This window comes from Pongo pygmaeus, chromosome 2 (genome assembly GCF_028885625.2).
Source record: "Pongo pygmaeus isolate AG05252 chromosome 2, NHGRI_mPonPyg2-v2.0_pri, whole genome shotgun sequence".
In the NCBI taxonomy this organism is placed as follows: Eukaryota; Metazoa; Chordata; class Mammalia; order Primates; family Hominidae; genus Pongo; species Pongo pygmaeus.
This window is the reverse complement of record NC_085930.1, coordinates 103136336-103156515: the sequence shown is the minus strand read 5'-3', so window position 1 is coordinate 103156515 and position 20180 is coordinate 103136336. Positions and strand designations below refer to the sequence as shown.

Sequence of the window (20180 nt, the reverse complement as noted above, 5' to 3'; positions counted from 1 at the left end):
TCAGATAAAGTGGCGGGGAGTTGGGGGCAGAGTGAGTAAAGGTTCACAGAAGACTAAGCAAATAAACTAACAATAGCTGGGTGCAGTGGCTCACATCTGTTAATTCCAGCACTTTGGGAGGCCAAGGCAGGGGAGGTGGATCACTTGAAGTCAGGAGTTTGAGACCAGCCTGGCCAACATGGCAAAACCTCATCTCTACTAAAAATACAAAAACGAGGCAGGTGTGGTGGTACGTGCCTGTAATCCCAGCTACCAGGGGGCTGAGGCAGGAGAATTGCTTGAACCAGGGAGGTGGAGGTTGCAGTGAGCCAAGATGGTGCCACTGCACTCCAGCCTGGGTGGCAGAGCAAGACTGTCTCAAAATAATAATAATAATAATAATAATAATAAAACTAACAAAATTGAGACCGTTTTTACTGGTAGGAAACAACTAAAAAATTGTACCCAAAAGTGTTCTGCAAGGCACAGTTCTGAATAGCATTTGCTGGGTCAGGGCAATGTCAACAGTGAGCCTCACCATATCATGTTATGCACAAAAGGGCGAGGGATGGGCTGGGGGAGGGGCGCAAAGCCCTCCTCTCCCACAGCAGGATGCCCACGGATAATGCCTAAAACTGAACAATCAAGAAGTAGCAACATAAGTATGTCATTTAGAGATATGGAGCTCAGAGATTAGAAAGTGACAGCCTCTGGGGAGCTGGAAATGGAGAGGAGGGGGCTGCTGTGCTCCTAACACAACTCGCCTGGTAAAACTATGACTTTACACCAGGTGCCTGTGTAACGCTAATTTGAAAACCCTAAATTTAAAAATCCATCTAGAAATATAAGAAAAAGAAAAAAAAAGAGACAGGGAGGCTGGGAGGGGAAGGATAGAAGGATAGAGAGAGAAGAACGTAGGCAGAGGAGTCAGGGACAGAGGACTGACTGCTTTGACTCCAGCCTCTGGCCTCAGGACAGTGGCCGTCAAAGGGCAGCAGGCGACATCACTACTTCTGTTTACTCTTATTGCAGTGAAGACAGTTTGAGATTTCAATTCCCTGATCAACTGAATACATAGACCAGGCTCCTTAGACTGAAACACTGAATTGGTATTGGTGATCCCTGGTCAGGGGTCCCACCACAACACTCCCAAAAGTTGGCAATAATCACAAAGCAAGTTGAGGGACAGCAGCCACAGGGGTCTGAGAGATAATGCCATCCATCCTAGGGGACAGTGCCAGGTGGTAAGGAAGAAGCTCCAAATTTCCCCTTTTATTTTTTTTGAGACAAGGTCTCATTCTGTCACTCAGGCTGGCGTGCAGAGGCACGATCACAGGTCATTGCAATCTCGACCTCCCAGGCTCACGCAATCCTTCCACCTCAGCCTCCCCAGTGGCTGGGACCACAGGTGCACCCCATGACGCCCAGCTGATTTTTGTATGTTTTGTAGGACAGGTTTTGCCATGTTGTTCAGGCTGGTCTCCCCCAGAGTCTATGCAGCCACGGAACCACTGTCTTTGTACACACCTCTGTTTAAAGCTGTGCCATTTCACCCTGACCCACAGACAGCCCTGCCTGGGAAGGGACAGGAGTTAGAGGAGGGCTGTCTGAGAAATGGGGCTGAGTGGGCTGCAAATGTCTTTGCCACCTCTCACACCCTCCCTGAAATCCCCAACTCTTTGTGTAACTTTCAGGAAATGCACAAACAAGCAAGCCCTCAACCCAGTGGCCTCCTTGTATGGGACAGACATCCTGTCCCAGGGGGAGAACGAGGGCTGGGCGTGAGAGAGCCCTTGAGTCCCAGGGAGGGAGGACCCTCATTTGAGCCTGCACTGCAGACCTCATGCCAAGGGCAAGCTCAGCTGAGAGGAGTCCAACACAGTTTGGATGAAGCCCAGCGCACCTGGCTCCTCAGAAGGGGAGATGCTGAATCCAGACCCCCTGGGAGGGCTCGGTTGCCTCTGCAGATCATGCAGAGGGAGCATGGGAGCTCCTCAAAAGGCAGGACAGCAGGCCAGGTGAGTACCCTGGGAGAACTCCCTCCATCACCCAGGCCTTGACCAGGCCCAGGCCATGGCTCATTGAGACTGAAGCCCCCCCAGCGACCCAAGAACCTGCTGGCACCCCAGGATGTGGGGTTGCCCCAAATATTCACCTTTCTATATCCCACGTTCACTGGGTACTCACTTCAGAAGTGGCCCAAGATTATTTGGGCACAACAGGATCTGTGGAGGAGGCAGGTCAACTAGCTTGGGACTAGACATGACCTTCTCTAGTTTGCCAAGGGTATCTAAGGCTGTGAGTGAGTGTGCACATTCCTGGAGGGCCTTAGTGCCCAGCTGCTGCTGAAAGTCATGCAGGTGGGAGAAGCAGACCTTCCTGGGCAACAGAGGGGCATGTGTCCTACCCCAGGAACTGGTTTGAGTGGGAAGCAAAGCCTCAATCTGGTGGCCCTGTTCAATGAGGGAACCTATCCAGCTTCCTGGGAACCCCTGTCTGGTGTGGGGGTGAAGCCACAGCCCACATAAAAGCTGTGGTCTGAGGGGGAGACAGTATGCCAGCCTCAGGGGTCCTAGTCTAAGAGGAGAGGCGGCCAGACCCTTCTTGATGCAGAGGATGAGTTTTCAGGGCCTAGTCTCCTGCTTTCCCCCCAGAAGGCTCCAGACCTGCTCCCTCGTTTCCCCTGAGTGGCTCCTCTACCACTTAGCAACGGAGACAATTTACATAATGCATCGAGTGTGAGAGCAATAATGGCTGGGGAAGCAGGGTGCCCGTTAGTGGCTTCTCGGAGGGAAAATACCTGCTCCCACACCACTGCCTCCTCCTCTAGTGAACTGGGCTGCGAGGCTGCTGGGAAGCAGGTGCCTTTAAGTGCTTGGCTGCTGCCAAGAAGGGCCCAGAAAGGATGTGCCAGCCCTGGGACTGGTGCTGGAGCAACCTCAGGACAGAGATGCACACGGGAGGAAATTTCCAAAGCACCTGTTCTGAACATAAATCCACCCAGCTGTACTCCTGGAGTCCATACCCCTGTTGGGCCTAGGCCCTGCATTCTGATCCTTCCCGGAGGAGGAGGCCACTCCAGCAGGCGGCATGCTGTAGTCGGGAGGCTGGGTGCCAGGCTGCAGCTACCCGGGAGGTGGCCACGTTGGAACACAAAGGTAGCGATAGAAGGGGTAGATAGAATACATACAAATTACTGGCATGGTAATTGCTTTTTATATAAATGTTCTTTTTAAAAGTTTTCCCCGGTGTGAAAGTCCCTCTTTAAAAGGAATAAATTAACTGCACACCAATTTATTCCACACTGGTAGATGGAGCATAATGAAGGCTCCTCTGTCAGCACCTGATCAAGAGGCAAGTGGCTGCCACTTGACCCAGCTTCCGGGTCTCCCTGCATGATGATGCAGTGCAGTGGCAGGGCCAGGGGTCTTTGAGGGGCAGCAGGCCTGCCTGCCAGGAGTCAGCATCAAACCCAGACTCTAAGACTCAGGTACAAGTTCAACAGATCCCATCAGTGTCCCAGGAACTGTGCCCAAATGACGAACATGAAACGGGCAGCTGCAATCACAGCGATTCATGCTGATGGGGAGGCGTACAGGGCTATGGGAGGTGAGGAGCATTGGGGACCCTCACTTTCTAGGGTCAGGTGAAGGAAGGTGTTAAGAAGGCTTCTAGAGGATGAGGCCTCCCTGGCCTGCCTGCAAGACATGCAGAGGAAACTGGATTGTGACAAGCATCTAGGGGTTGTAAGTGGGAGTGGTTTGTCTTGTACTGTAGAAAGCTCCCTGGTGGACACTAGCTCTTCTCTAAGCCCAAAGGAACCAAGACAGGTCCCCCTGCCTTTGGAAGGTAACTCTTCAGTGGATCCAAGTGTACTGGAGAATCAATCACCTGACCATGCCTGCAAACTCTGGAGGATGCCCCCACTCCCCAGGAGGCCCGGGACCTGGAAATGAGGCTCTGGCTCCTTGCTCCTTACCAACCACAGCTCTCTCATCTGTGAAATGGGGACAAGGTCCTAGGTGGCCTCACCACCAGCCTCTGTGAGCACTGGATTAGGGATGAGAACTGCCTTGCACAAGGCCTGTGATCTCCACAGTATGGATGTTTGGTCCAGCCCCACCCCAGGATGCACCCCCAACCACCTGGCAGCCTGCCTCCACGCAGGGCTGCTGAGCAGTGTCAGGCAGAGTGACTGGGGGGATGCTCACCATCCATGGGGGAAGTGTGTGTGTATGTGTGTGCGCATGTGTGTGTGTGTGTGTTCCTCACCCACAATTGAGATTTCTCAGCTTTGCTAATTAATCAGCTAAGCAGTTCTCGCCTGCTTGGGTGACAGAGCATTCCACACTTGCCTCCTCACAGTCCCACCCTACCCTAATGTGTGCCTGCTCACACCTCCACAGGCAGCACTCAGAACTGCACATTTGTGCACACACACATGCACATGCTCACCTTCTATGACCACTCCCATCTATGGACACACAAACGCTCACATGTTACTTACAGCACTGACACACAGGGGTTCACTTGTTCTCTTCTCCATGTGCAGGCATGTGTGCTCACATTCCCCATGCAGCATCACACATCTCTCATGCACCGTGATCAGCCCATGTTCCACCTCATACGAGCCTCAGCAGGTCAGGAACTGTGTCTACAGTGGATCACGGGACCAAGAATCACCAGGGCTAGCTGCCTTCCCACTCTGACCGCCTGCGCTCAGGTGGACTCCTGGAAAGCCTGGACGTGACCCTCCCTTCTGGCCATGGTCTCCAAACCCCATTTGATGGGAACACTGGATTGGGCCTGCCAGAGATTCCTGGCAACCCCCATCTTCTGTCTGTACCCGAAAGATGCAAAAGCTGAAGGCAGCAGCAAGTATCAGACACCACTGGCCTCAGCATTGATCTGGAGGGATTCCTGGAGGAGGGGAGCTGTGGGCTGGGTTTAAACCTGGGAAGAGGCCTGTAAGGGGGTGGGGGGAGTGAGGAGAGTGGCAAGTGGACTTGAAGAAGCTGAGTGGTCTAGTGAGAGTGAAGGGGAGGAAACCCAAAGGCCTGAGAAAGGCTCCTTGCTACCCCGGCCTGGTGCCGCACACCTGGGCCAAGCCTTCAAGTCATTCTAGGAATGGCCAGCCTCCCTGGCCCCAGACCAATATCTGGGTAGCCAGCACACTCTCACATCCAGCTCCTCTCCACTGCTGCTGGGCCCTCCATACCCTCACAAAGAGCAATCCAGGGATCATCTATGTGGGGCTGAGTCCTGGCAGATGCCCCATGCCTGCTGCATCTCCTAGGGCATCTGGCATCAAGGCTTAGTCAACCCTGATGCACTAGTCTCAGTTTCTCCATGGGGGCGGATGGTTCCCAAGGCCGAATGGGACAGTCAGAGCCCGGATCTGTCCCTTTTCAGTCCTCAGAGGCCTGCCGCTTTGCTTCTCCATCTACTGAATAGTTACTACCTGGGCACCTCCTCCATGTCAGCCTTGTGGGCACCTATGGACATGTGTACCCCACAGGCATATGTACACACCTGCCCGCCTGCGTGTGTGCATAGCCTGCCTCTCCATCCAGATTGCACACCCTTGCATACTGAGGTCAGGCCCTCAAGCTCCAAGGGTCGGTCACTTGGTTCCCTGCTTTAGGAGAACCCAAAGATAGACAAGGAGGGGGTCTGCCCAGGAGCCAACCCTTGCCTCAGTCTCTCCCCCTCTCCATGGAGCAGGCCAGCCTCTGTTCAGAACTGTCAGGTCCCAAGGCTGGGAGACAGATATAAGAAAAGGTTTATGGCTCCGTAACTTTCTCCAAACATAAAATCTCCGCTTACAAGGTGAGGGCAGCCACACTCAGAGAAGGTGGAGAGAGGCCATGCTGAGCCTCCATCTCCTGTCTGGTTGTGGGGAATGCTGCTCCTGCCGCCCCTGGGGCCGGCTGTGGTTTGTCAGAACCAATTACTTCTCTGCCTCCGCTAAGTGCTTGGGGCTCCATGAATCTGAGGCAAGTGTCCCCGTGGCTGCCACTGATCCAGCAACGGAAGGGAGTGAAGGATGGGGGAGGAATGCAGATTGGGTCAACTGTCCCCGGGGGGCCGAGCATGAAACCCATTTGGCCCTCCATCCCCAACTCCCATCTCCCACCCTCGAACATCCAGACCAGCCTCCGGCTCTGGACATGGCAGCTCTGTCCCTTTTCAGAGATGAGTGCATAGGCCAGTTGGGGTGACAGCAGACCCTGGCTACTCTTCAACAAGATTCAAGGGCTGAGTTCGAGCCGATCTCCCACTGTCCTGCTGTCAGGCCAGCCTCCCTAGGGACCTCTGAAGAGAACCAGCAAGTTCATCAGAATTGTGTGTGTGTGTGTGTGTGTGTGTGTGTGTGTGTGTGTGTGTGTGTGTGTGTGTGTGTGTGTGTGTGTGTGTGTGTGTGTGTGTGTGTGTGTGTGTGTGTGTGTGTGTGTGTGTGTGTAGGGCTTTAGGAAAGTTTCACAGACAAACCTTGCTGATCCCCAAGATGGAAGGATTGAGCGGCCCTCACTTCAGGGAAGGGCCCTGCAGCAAAGCCAAGTGTTAGCGACTAAAATCTTCCAAGCAGAGCAGTGCTGTCTGCCTAGGGAGGTTCTGCTCATGGCCATTGAGATTGTCTCTTCCTTAAACTGAGGGACAGAGAACCCAGGCAGAGAACCTTCCAGAGATCCTGAGAGATTCCACCCTCAAGAACCCCTGATCCTCAGCTCTGGCCTCAGCCACTCTATTTTCTTATGCACTAACTTCCCCATTCCCAACGCCAACATCTAGGCACAGGTCAGAGTTGGCAGAGTTGGATGGCTTTGTATGACTCCCTACTCCATTCCATCCCCTTCTCTTTTTTTTTTTTTTTTGAGACAGAATCTTACTCTGTTGCCCAGGGTGGAGTGCAGTGGAGTGATCTCGGCTCACTGCAACCTCCACCTCCCAAGTTCAAGCAATTTTCCTGCCTCAGCATCCCAAATAGCTGGGATTACAGGCATGCACCACCATGCCTAGCAAGTTTTTCTATTTTTAGTAGAGACGGGGTTTTGCTATGTTGGCCAGGCTGGTCTGGAACTCCTGGCCTCAAGTGATCTGCCCGCCTCAGGCTCCCAAAGTGCTGGGATTACAGGCATGAGCCACCATGCCCAGCTGTCCATCCCCTTCTTTAAGCCCATGGGGCCTGAGAGACAAGGTGTCAACTTGTTGACTGATTGGAGAAACTGACTCACAGTCTTCAGGGGTATAGGGGCCCTTCCTTTTGTCTCTGCCCATCTCCTCCCCAACAGCATCTCTGCAGCTAGCTCCCTGGATTTCTAGCCAAAGAAATCACCTACCCTTCCCTGGTCCACAGGCCCTATTTTTTCAGGCTCTGCCCCAGCAGCTTGGTGACCTTTGTGCCTCTCTTAGCGAGATGTCCCTAAAAGATGTCATGATCAACAGAGATGAAGGGACCAGTTTCTAAACCCCTGGACTGAATCAAGCAGAAAGCACACCTTGGGCATGTGAACTTTTCTAAACTGTGATCAACCTCTGGAAGGGCAGGCAATTGACAGCAGTTGTGGGGGTGGGGGTGGGACAAAGGCACTCCACACTTATGCAGGGCTAGGTCTGCAGCCGTTCCTTGCTCCTGCTCCCCTGAGATCTTCACGTACCCCGTGAGACAGTACTGCTTGGATCCCCATTTCCCAGGTGAGGGAACCAAGGCTCAGAGAGGCAGGACAACATGTCCCGGGTCCCACAGTGCCTGCCCTTCCTGTCTGCTTCATCCTTTCACCACCTCCCACCATCCAGCTGCTGCCCCTGGCACAGGCCCTAGGTTCAAATCCAAATCCAGCTTGGCCTTAGCTGTGGGACCACAGGCAGGTCCTACCTTCAGAAGGCACAGCTTTTCCTACCGCTTCTCTCCCACTCCAAGCTGTTCCCCATCCCCTGGGAACTGATCTTCGAAGTGCCCTCTAGTGACCTGTTGGCACAAGCTGGAAGCTGGGGGCCCCTCTCCATGACTGCACCACCAGCTGATCCCACCCAGAGATGCTGCTCCCACAGACCTGCCCCTCTGTGCCCATGGCCTCCACAGAAACCTGGGGGGCAACTCCCTGCTGAGGCTACTTGGAATCCCAGAAGCCTCGGAGCAGGGTTCCCTGCCCCAGCCCTGCCCTGCCAGGACTCTAGGAGCCAGGGGCCCATGTGCAGCCAGGCCTCTCTGGGGCCTTCCTGCCACTGCATCTCTACCTTGTCTAGGCTGTTCTGATACAATATCCTCATTCCAGGGGGCAGAAGGAGAGGAGGCCTGACAGGGAACAAGGGACTGAGAAGGGAACCCATACCTGGCCCAGCCTCAGCAGCCTGGAGGAGCCACTGGGGTGGGGGAGGCTCCAGGTGGCTGGTGCCACAGAAGGGGTGGCCAACATGAGCCAGGGTCCCTGGGGCAGGTATCCCAGGACAGTCCCCGTGCCCACACAGCCCCTCTCTGATGAGGGCGTGTGGAAGGATATGGGCGACCTAAGCCAGTCAGCTGGCCCAGGCCAGATGCCTGCCATGGATGAAATAGCTTTAGAAAAGCTTCTCAAAAATTGAATTTTCTCTTGCCAGCAACAGAGTGTGTGTGTATACAGGGGGAGGGGGCGGGGGGGCGGTCAGGATGGCAACAGCCACTCCCCATCCAATCCTGTGTCTCCCCACACAGTGCTCAGGAGAGAACATTCCCAGACTTTACAGTGGGCGGGGGAGAAGGTACCAGAAGAGGCTGCCCCCAGGTCAGGGCCCGGGAAGGAAAGAGGCAGAGAGCAAGCCAGGTTGGGGGGACACAGAGGGGGTCTAGGCAGGGCTTTGGTCAGGCTCCTGTGCATCTGCCTCTCTCTACCCAATTATGCTCCAGCAGCAGCCTCACCACGTCTCAGACGCCCTCCCGGGAGCCCCCCCTTTAGCCCCACGCATCCCCGCTGGGTGCCAAGCAAGAGGACCATATGGAGGGAATAATAAGACAATTAACTTTCCATTAAAGAATAATATATGTGGGTTTTTAGGGAGGCAAGCGACAGCAATCCCTATCCAGCGGCATATTTCACACCCGCGCTTCCCCATCGCCCCCCACCCTGATGCACCCCACATCTCTATCATCTACACCAGGAGATGAGGGCGCCGCTGGGCCTCACCAGGAGGTGGCTGGGTAGAGGGGTGGAGGCTGTGCGATGAGCAAGTGCAGAGCCCGGAGATGCTGGCTTCAAGGCTGCAGGAGCCCTGCAGAGGGGCTGTGCCGTGCTTGCCACCCCTCACCTGACTCTCAGTGCGTCAGTGTGACAGCCTGTGCCAGTGGGGGACCTGGCCAAGGAGCTGCATGCCTGTCTCCTGGGGGCACATGTTAACCACAGTGCTCTGGTGAGAGGACCTTCTGTGGGGTCTAGGGGGGACAGCTTCTTGTGCTCCTCTTGCCTGGCCCTCTGGGCGCCCCTCCCCACCAACTTCCTTCTTCCTCTTCTGCTCCAGCCCCTCTAAGGTTCTGAGGTTCCCTGGCACTTGTGGGCACTGCTAATCCCACTTTGGAAGCCCAGAGGGCACCCGGCCAGAGTGTACCCTCCCTAGATGGGAAAAGAGCTCAGCCTCAGCCAGCACCCCCAGAGTCAGTGTGTGAGTGTGCATGTGTTTCAGATGTTGGTGGTGCTGGCTGAGGTGGAGGGTGGAAGGGGACAGGGGGAGGCCTGTCTCAAAGGCACCTGCAGAGGGGCCCTGTCCCACCTACCTGAGCCCCTCGGGAAAGGGGCCCTGGTCATGGCCAGACTTTGGTCAGTGCCGGGAGCCAGCTCCAGATGTAGTACTCCACAAATATTAATTACACATTCCTGAGGAGTGCCCAGCAGACGGGGCACAGAGATGGCTGGGGGCAGAGAAGATGGAGTAGATGGAGTAGGACTGTGCCGCTGTCACTGGTTGGAAAATGCCATTCCTGGCTACCCATAAGAAATGGAGACACACAGACACCATTGACCTGAATCACCATGACTGTCCAGAGAAGCACAGAAGTGGGAGGGGAACAAAAGACTCAGGTTGGGGATTTCCAAGTCCTGGGGTCCCGTTCTCTATGAACGCAGGCTCAGCAGTCTGGGGGAGGGGCGGCCCCGGGTAGCTCCTCTGCTAGACAGCTCCCCTGCCACCACTCAGGGCTGGCCTGCCAGGGATCCATTATGAGACTGGCTGGTGGAGACAGCAGCCAGGACCTCGGTTTCCCCATTTGTATGATAGGATCACAGGAATAACTAGCAGCATGTAGCTGGGCTAAGGCCATCATGGGGTTAAGGCAGGCAGGACGTGGGTCACGCCGTACGCCATTTCTGCCCTGACCAGCAGGCAAGCTATGAGAGGTTGATGAGGACTGGGAAAGGCTTCCATGGGTCCAGAATTGGCTTGAGCCTTCCCAGAGGGTAGCCTGTGGCCTCCAAACATGGTTGTCTCGGGTTCCTGCTTCTAGCCCAGCTCTGACCGGGCAGCTCTAGCCTCAGCCCCGACCCCAGGCAGAGTAGCTTCCCTCCTTCTATAGAGATCCTCCAAGGAAGGTCCTCCTGTCTCTCCTGTCTAGGTCAGGAACGCATCCTGGGGCTGGCATGCCTCAGGAGCCAACTGATTCTTCATTATGTCTGACTATAATCTCTCCTGCTTTGCCTTCCCACCAGGTTCCCAGCGTTGCTCCCCCCGGACCCTAGACACCTAGCCAGAAGAGGGCAGGTTCCTGGCTGTACCCATCAGAGTGACCTGGGCTTCAGAGAGGGGAGACCTGTCCCAGCTCCACATCCTTCCCACCCCCATTCCCCATGCACCCCGAGGCACCTGATGAATTATTCATCCTGATCAACCTCATTATGTAAATGAGCTCAGAGCCCAAGCATATGCACTCTGTTCTCCCCCAGGATGGGACAATATGGTGCTGAAGTGGGAGGGTAGAAAAGGGGCTCCAGAGACCTTGCTCAGGCCCTAGGGGCTCTGCAGGGGGAGACCACAGTAGGGTCTATACTTTTGTGGCCTATTGAGGGCAAGAGTGGGCCACGGGTTGGGGGAGTTGGGCTGGGGAACCCAGGAGGATGCGACTCAGGCTGTCTGGCCAAGCGTGGGGGTGGGGACAATACGTAAGCACCAGGCCACAAGGAGAGCTCCAGCTATGCACTAGCTGCGATGTTAGATGAGGAAATGAGATGGGGTCTTCACAGGGAGTGCCCACATGCCACAGAGGTATGCCACAGTTTCAACCTGCAAATGGGCCAGTCTGCACCCAGCCATGCCCTCATGGGGGTTATGGTGAGGTCAGGAGGAGGAAAGTGCCAAGGCAAGGAAAACATTCCCAAACGCTCCTGTCTGCAGTTTCTGCACTCTGGCAGCTGCCAGCCCTCATGGCTCCAAGCTACTGGGAGTGGGGCAGCCTCTAGGATGGGGGCACGTAGGCTGGGCAGCCTTTGAGGGGAAGAAGGCCAAGGGGCCTGGATGCCAGATCACCCCAGCTGTTTGGGGGCAACTCAGAATCAGCTCAAGGAGGGCTGAGGAGGGGCAGCCCCACTGGGGGCCAAGGCTGTCAGCTTGGCAGAGCTGGTGCCAGGGTCTGCAGCAGTATCACAGCTGGGTCAGGGCTTTTCTCCAAGCATCCTCCTGACCTATCAGAGCCAGGTATGGGCTGGGTACATGGACCATCTTCGTGTGCATTTGGAGAGCAATGGTGGCTCAGTCGGGGTCGGGGTGAGTTGTGGAGGGCTAGGGAGCAAACTGGTTGGCTCCTCCTGCTCCCACAGGGTTGCCCTCTTCCTCTAGAACTCTACACCTCAACCCCCAACCCCCACGCCCACCTCACCAGAGTGCCCCGTGCCAAGAAACAGCCCCAGAGCTGTTGGCAGGAAGTAAGAGGCTGAAGAAGCAGATGAAGAAAACTAGAGCAGGACGGAGAGCCTCTGGAGCGCTGGCAGCCATTGGCAGGCAGAGACACTCCACCAGAGTGCCAGGAGGAGCCGGGGACGCCAGGTCAGCACTTCTCTGCCTGCCTGCCTGCCATGCTGAGCACGGCCCTGCTCTGGCCCAGCTCCTTACTGCCCCAGGCTCATCTTGTCCACCCTCCCAAGAGGGGAAGTGGAGCCAGAGCCGGAGCTGCACGTTGGAACAGGAGTCAGGAGCCCTGGGTCCATGCCCCAGCTCTGCTACAAGCCAGCAGCATGACCACCTTGGTGACTGCTGGGAGGGAGAGGCTGGGGGAGACAGGCTCACTGATGAAAGCATCTGGAATCTCTCAAGTCCCATTAGAAAGGAAGGGAAATTATCCCTGGGAGTGAAAATGATCAATGAGGGAAATTCAAATTTGATTTCCAAAACAGGGGCGTATCTGTATCAGCCTGTCCATTGCTGTTTTCACCACTTCATCCTCCAGTCAGACTTTCCAGCCGTGTATGGGTCAAGAATGAGGATCAGAGAGGATCCAGGGCTCACCCAGAGGCACAGGATGGTATGCTGAGCTGGGATTCCATCTCTGGTTCTCACAATCTAGCAAGCTCACTGGTCCAGACAGACCTCAGCCATGACGTATGAACATTATTTTCTCATTGCCAGACATTCAGAGCCTGAGTTGCCCGTGAGTATAAAATAAACAACATCTTCAAGCTAAAGGTTTGAGGCATGAAGGATTATTGACTGGAGGAGTACAGTTAACTCCTGATATGGGGTATAGCTTATGTCCTGATATGAAACTTGGAAAGGTGCTGGCTGCACACATCAGGGAGCTATCATTCCTTCATTAGCCCACACAGTTATCCTTGGCAGTGGCTACTTGGAGCCTGGTTAGTGCTGGGTGCTATTCCTGAGCCTAAATTGACTCCTGTTCCGGAACAGCTTTTCCTACAGCACTTTCTCTGGAAAGCTCTGCCGGCCTCCAAGTGTGGCTGAGTCATTGAGAGTTCACAGGAAGAGAGTGTGATGGAGGCTGCTGAGATCCAACCCCAGCAACCAGGAAAGGGGTGTTTAGTGTCGCTGGGCCACTGGCAGGGAGGACATAGACCTCCAGACCTGGACTTTCCCTTCCCAAGGCGTTGCCATGTCCTTAGCCACCCATGACCAGCCCCAGCCTGTGCCAGAGGTCCTACATTCACACCCAATGTCAACACACTGGCTGCCACCCCCACTTCCTGGACACCAGCTATAAGCTAAGCACGAGGAAGGGATTGAGGACAACCCCCACGGTCCCTGCCCCACCGAGGTTACATCTGCTGACCCTGGCCCTGACCAACAGGGACAACAGGAACACAGTGGGTATATAATCCCCAAACCCTGGACCTGGACTCCCGACTGAACCAGCAACAGTAGGTCGGCTTACTCTGCTGTTCCCAGGCCAACTCTCAGTGGGAGACCCCCATTTAATCCCCTGCTCAGTTCTGGTCAGTGCCTCCTGGCCCAGGCCCCCGGCAACAAGATCCTCAAAGACTGCACGTACTCCGGGAGTCGCAGCTCCATCACTCCAAGAGCTCGGCCCTCCCAGCCTCCGCATCTCCACATAGAGAGCAATGGCTCAGGAGCCTGGGGCCTGACAGCAGCACATTTTGCAGCTTCCGGGGGTGACGGATGGCCTGCTCTTCACATCACTATTTCAAACATTAACATAATCTCCCAGGATGGATGTGGTGGCTGGTGCCTAATCAATCACCCCTCTCACACCTTGATCCCTCATCCCGCCAGGCATGGGATTTCCACTGTCTCCTGCTACAGCACCTGAAGCACCGCTTTCAGGCTGGAGTGGACCAGCCATCCCATTGTTTCCTGGATCCCTTCAGCTCCTGTGCACCCCCGCATCCACTGACCCCTCCTGGGCCTGGGCTCCCACCCAAGGTGTGCCTCAGACACAGACCTCTCCCTCCTGAAAGCCCAAAAAGCTCCAAATCCCTTTCAGCAACAGGGTCATCGTCCAAGCCGGGTGGTGGCTCTGATCGTTGCCTCAGGAAGAGCAGGCCAGGCCCCAGAGGAGTGCTGCCCATCCAGTCATGTCCCACCTGCCCCCATGGGCCCATCAGGTCCCACCACACCAGGACCTCCATTAAACCAAATCTTCCTCACTCCTTATTTCAGAAGCTTTTCCCCTCCCCTTGGAAGAGGGTCCCCGAAGAGACAGCAAGTGGCACCGGGCTCACCTCACGGAGCTGCTGGACGCCTCCAAAAATCCGCATCACGCCGTCGACCTCCTGCTCCAGACGCCGGGCCCAGTGCTGCATCCTGTATGCAGAGAGAGGAGAGAGGTGTCAGGAGGGCCCGCCCAGAGCTGCACAGCCCCTCCCCAGCCAACCTGGGGGCACTGGGGGCAGCTATCTACTCACACCCCAATTTTCACTAGAGGAGGACCCACAGCAAGGAACCAGCAAGCACCTGCGATTCCCCTTTGAAGTCCAGACCCGGTGGCCCAGGTGCTCCTCATGCACTGTGGGGTGGCGGGGAGGAGAGAGGATTGCATTGTGGATGTGCTGAGGGAGCTCAGCGGCTCGGAGAAGCCTGCAGTGAGGCTACTTTTCATTGTGAAGAGCCAGCCCTTGATGTAGCTGCTCTGAACTTGGGGACTTCTGGACACCAGGGAGGAGGGAGACATGAGGGAGCCTCAGGGAGTGAGGTCTGCTGGATCTTGGAGCCTCCTGTTCCCAAGGCCAGGTGGGGCCTAGGGAAGGGGAGGGAACGCTGCTGTCACCAAGTCATTGTGTAACTGGGCAGGTCCCTGCCCCTCTAGGTCTCACCTGAGCAGTGGACGTGGAGAGTTCCAGATTAGGCAGCCCTTGCCTATCCAACACCCTGGTAGACAGACGCTTACCCGAGGATCATTGCTGGATGTCCAGCAGGAACCACCCACTCAGGAGTCCACTGCAGACCATCCTGCCTCACAATCCACCTGAGCCACATCCTGAGCAGGTCTCCCTCACACTGGTACCACCCTAGGATTGTTTTCTGTTTCTTTTTTTTTTTTTTTTTTTGAGACGGAGTCTCGATCTGTCGCCCAGGCTGCAGTGCAGTGGTGCGATCTCTGCTCACTGCAAGCTCCGCCTCCTGGGTTCACGCCATTCTCCCACCTCAGCCTCCCGAGTAGCTGGGACTACAGGCGCCTGCCACCACGCCTGGCTAATTTTTTCTATTTTTAATAGAGATGGGGTTTCACTGTGTTAGCCAGGATGGTCTCGATCTCCTGACCTTGTGATCCGCCCGTCTCGGCCTCTCAAAGTGCTGGGATTATAGGCATGAGCCACCGCGCCCGGCCCACCCTGGGATTGTTTTAACCCGTTTGCATCTCAGCTTCCTTCTCTGGAATATGGGGATAATTTGGGGCCACCTTTCAGGGTGTTATAAGAACACATGAGAATAGGTAAATCAAGGGTGTGCGCTGCATGGGGATCTTTATGAGTGGACAGGATGGACAGTTGGTCACATGGCCCTCTATTCTCAGACCCACAACCTGGAAGAGGGAAGGAGTCTGGGGCAAGGCCTTGCCTGGGTTCAGATGCATGACCCACTCCCTTAAGCAGAGCCAGATCAGGCAAGCAAAACCACACTAGACCTTGCCAGAGGCCAGCTAGAGAGAATCACACAGAACCACAAAGGTGCTCTTTGCCCTCATGCATTTGAAAAGGTATCTCAACTTCTCCATCCCACTTGACGTGCTCCCATTTTACAGACCAAGACCTTTCCAGCAAGGGCGCACAAAAAAGTTACCATGAAGATTTAAATAAGCCATGGGTCAAACACAGCCCACAGGGTACAGTAGGGGCAGGGTGATGCCAGCCCCCCAGCCTCTGGAGGTACCCTGGGAGCCATGGGGTACAGGAGATTGCATCTGGCCCCAACTCCCTGGGCCTGCTGCCTCCTCCAGTGTCACTTGGGCCAGGACCGTTCTGGCTCCATGGATCAGAAGAGCCCAGGCCTCTACCTGGCCTCCTGCCCTGCCTCCTCCACTCAGGCCTGTGACTAGGGGGCTGGGCCCATGCCACTGTATGTGCCTGGGTCGGTTGGCATGGGAACTCGGAGAAGGAGGCAGGCAGATCACTAATTGCAATTTGCCAAGCTGAATGTCAGGACCATGATGGAAAAAAAAAAATCAACATCAAAAGAAAGAGGTATTAGCTTCGGCTTGTTGCTGGCTGAGCCACAGTCGGATTCCCTCCTCCGCTCCCCACCACAGGGGAAAATCTAACCCTGAGTGCGGGTGGAGGCCAGGCTGCAGGCTGGGCTAAGAAGGGCAAGCAGGCCTCAGCCACCAGCCTGGGGAGGGCAAAGGGCAGCAGAAAATTGACAGCCTGCATGACCCCTGGCCCCTGTCCACCGGGGCCTGGTTGTGGGTGGACAACATAGCGGATGGCTCCTTTGTGCTCCTGTGATGGAGCCCTGGGGGCTAATGTTGGGATGGGCTATCACAGTTAGCCAGGCAGGGGGCAGACAAATGGGCAGAGCAAGGATCTGATCCCTGAAGGGAACCATTAGCTCTGCCCTGACCTCAGCCACTCACTGGTGTAGAGGACAAAATGCCAATCAATCCTTCCTGGGACTCATATGTGCGAGGGCATCCACTACGTACAAGGTGCAGTGCCAGCATGTCACCTCCTTTCTCGCTTCAGTCCTCACAAAGAAGCAAACATTATCATCCCACCTTACAGATAAGGAAACTGAGGCACAGCGGGTTCAACTGACCTGTCCAAGGTCACCTATCCAGGAAGTAGTGAACACAGGACTTGCCCTAGAAGCGTGCTGGAGTCACAAAAGCTGACTCACAAAAGCTGATTCTGTGCACCTCTTCCCAACTCTGCATTGGGTGCCATCACCTGAGGAGCTTGAAATAGGTCATGGTGGGAATATTTACACCACAGGAACTGGCAAGTGCTAGAAACCATGTTTTTTCCCCTGGAGAACAAATTGTAAACATTCACCAGCACATTACGGATTCCACCCCAGGCTACTGACTCTTCTAGTATGTCTATAGGTCTCTGCTTCTAGGATTTCACAGTTAAGTAAAAGAAAATTAATTGGGAGAAGAGACATGGATGCCAAGTTTTATTTTGCTCAGACAACACATTATTATAATCATCATCATTTCATCTAAAAAGGCTATTTCAACACTAAAATAATTTTTAGAAGAGCCAAGTCTTAGGATAAAGTCCAATCCTTCCCCAAGACATACACGCTCGCTCTCCCTCCCTCTTTGTCTCTCTCTCTCACGCACAGTCTCCTTACTCCCACCCTGAGGCTGAGTAGCTCTAGACTTTGCTATGGGCTGCAGGAACTGGCCTGCTATGACACAGCAGGCCACACACATGTCCTCCCAAGGTCTAGAGGTGGCTCCGGCCCTTTGCCTGGCATCCTGGACCTGCTGGGCAGACCCCAAGCCCTAGCACATTGCCCATCAGCACAGTGCCAGGGAAAACAAGTTACTCTGATTATTCACTTAAATCAAATTCAATTAGGAGGCAATATGTGTGTCTCAGAGTCAAAAAGAAAATAATTCATTTCATTGTCACAGAGATGTGACTTTGTGTGTTCTAGGACTTCGCCAGTGTCCCAGTGCCAGCTCCAAGGGGTGACACAGAGGCACTGAAGGGGCCAGGAGTTGACTATGCACCTGCACTGTTCCTGCCTTGTGGACGAGAAGCCACCCACCAAGCCAGGTCCAACCCTGGCCAGGGAATCGTACTCACTCCAGCAGAAGGGAGGGGACCTTGGAAAGACAACGGATGCATGGGAATCCCTGCCCCCACTGGGTCAAAGGTAAGCTGATCAAATCCTGCCCAGACTTCCCTCTGCTTGGAATCAAGTACCTGGCTCAGCCAATGCCTCCCTGACCAGACAATGTTGCCCACAGGCCACATACCCAACAGAGAGGTGGACCTGCTGGCTCCCCACATCTTTGTAATTTTCCATGCTTTTCATTGAGATGACACTGCTTATCTCTAATTGCTTCTAAGTGCCAAACTAACAAGGCAGTGAGGGGAGAGTGGCCAGGAGGAGATGCAGGCATCTAGGGGCTGCAGTGGCTTAATGACTGGTGTGGGCACAAGAGACTAGGGATCAAGTCACGTCCTCCAATGTGCCTGGCCCTAGGGAGGTGAACACATTGTGGCTCCATTTCCCAGACAAGAAAATTGAAGCCCCTGGTAAGGATGGGTACAGGGTCACATACTTAGAGAGAAGCAGACCTGTCCTGACTCCATCTGTTCCATGACCCCATCTTTCCAGGACATTGTAGCCTTTGGGAAGCCTCAGGGGAAAGGCACTTCTGCCGCTGTGTGACCTCAAAGAGTTCTGTCCCTCAGAACCTCAGCTTTTCCATCCATAAACAGGGGTAATAATGACTAGCTGAATAGTTTTTAATGGTCAAATCCACAGGTTTTTACTGGACAGTCCCCTGAGGGCTAGCAGCTCATGCAATACAGCCCCTCCCCTAAGATCTAAGGACTTATTGAGGGCTCAGGACATCTTCTATGATAGCTCGTGTGGGGGGTGGGGAGGCTTGTGGGGAGGGGGCACTGTGTTGCAGGATGCCAGGCCTTGGTTTCCAGGGCATGGTTCAAAACCAAGAGGAGTTGGGGAGGGAGAGGGGCTATCACTATCAGGCAAGGGAGTGACATCATCTGTGCATGGGGTGAGGAGCTGCAGCTGAGGACCCCTTTAGCAGACAGGATCATTGAGACCCCAGCTAGAAGGCTGGGGGCGGGGCGCATGTCAAACTGCAGCGCATTCAGGTGGGGGCTTCCAGCTTAGGGGCAGCTGCAAATGCTCAGGGGAGGGGGAGGGTAAAGAGGAAGGGGGTTGGAACGGAGAGGAACGGGGAGGAAGGGGGAGGAAGGCGGAGGAAGAGGAGGAAGAGGAGGAAGGGGAGGAAGGGGGGAGGGGGGAGGAAGAGGAGGAAGGGGAGGAAGGGGAGGAAGGGGAGGAAGGGGGGAAGGGGGAGGAAGGGGGGTAAGGGGGTAAGGGGGAGGAGGGGATGGGGAAAAGGGAGAAGAGTCCGTGTGCAGATGCAGCAGCATAGATTAAACTGTTGCCAGTTGTTAATTTTATATGTGAAGTTGTTGATCAGAATGTGATTTAATTGTACAGTATAATCCAGGCTTTTGGAATAAATTATGCAGAAAACTCATCTATAATTAAACAAATCAAAAAACCAGAGACAGGTGACACAGCAGGTTCACCCTCAGAGGGCACGGGTGGGTGTGGGCAGCTGGACCCAGCAGAGGGGTGAGAAAGGATGGGGGAGGGGCTCTGTTCAAGAGCAGACAGGGGCAGGCCCTGGAAGGGTCAAGGCCTGGTAGGGAGCGAGGGGCTCGGAACACCCGAGCTCTGCCTCTGTGGGCCTTCTCACCACTCACATGCAGGCATTTTTTGTCATCAAAGCCCTGCTGTCTCTCCCAGATGGCCTGTCTGGATCAACCCTGTTCCACTGGGCACCTATAATCGGTCTGTGGCCTTCCCTTCAGCTTGGCAGTTCAGCCGCTGCACTTCGTGAGGGAGTGAGGGGTGGATACTAGGGTGGGCAGCAGGGGAAGCAGGAGGGCTGGATGACAGGACAGGATGAGGCTGGGGCAGGTGAGGAGTGTGAGGGAGCAGGCACAGTGAAGGCCACTGCTGCCAAGTGCACGGTGAAGCAAACTTGGCAATGGCGGGGCCCCAGGTCTCTTGCTTCTCTCATGATAGGCTGGCCAATTATTCTCCCAGCTCTGGGGAAGACAACAATTTAAAATAAAGTGCAGGCTGGGCATGGTGGCTCATCCCGTAACCCAAGCACTTTGGGAGCCCGAGGCGGGCAGTTTGCTTGAGCCCAGAAATTTGAGACCAAGCTGGGCAACATGGTGAAAACCCGTCTCTACAAAAAATACAAAAATTATCTGGGTGTGGTATCGTACACCTGTAGTCCCAGCTACCCGGGAGGCTGAGGTTGGAGGATCGCTGAGCCTGGGAGGTCAAGGCTGCAGTGAGCCAAGGCCATGCTGTACTCCAGCGTCGTGACAGAGCGAGACTGTCTCAAAAAATAAAAATAAAAACTATAAAATATAAAGGGCTACTTAATTATTCTGGTTATTTCCACTGGCCTGTTACCTCCCACCTCAGCACCTTTGCAGTCTTCTGACGGGGAAAGACAGGGCGGAGAGGCAAGCAGGCCACTCCCCCATCCCAGCCTGGAGAAGGCGTGCTTCCCCCAGCAGTCACTCCAAGCTCAGAAA

The 20180-nt window shown here is 54.9% G+C and overlaps 1 protein-coding gene across 6 annotated transcripts in view; it reads right to left on the bottom strand.

Annotated features, from left to right (window-relative positions):
* The window catches only part of CACNA2D2 (calcium voltage-gated channel auxiliary subunit alpha2delta 2), a 141293-nt gene that overhangs the window by 99669 nt on the left and 21444 nt on the right, over positions 1-20180 (bottom strand). For all 6 annotated transcript variants that reach the window (XM_054483281.2, XM_063661952.1, XM_054483282.2 and 3 more), the window contains exon 2: positions 14130-14211. In XM_054483281.2, coding sequence (XP_054339256.1) covers positions 14130-14211 — 82 coding nt within the window. The remainder of the gene's footprint in view (positions 1-14129; positions 14212-20180) is intronic.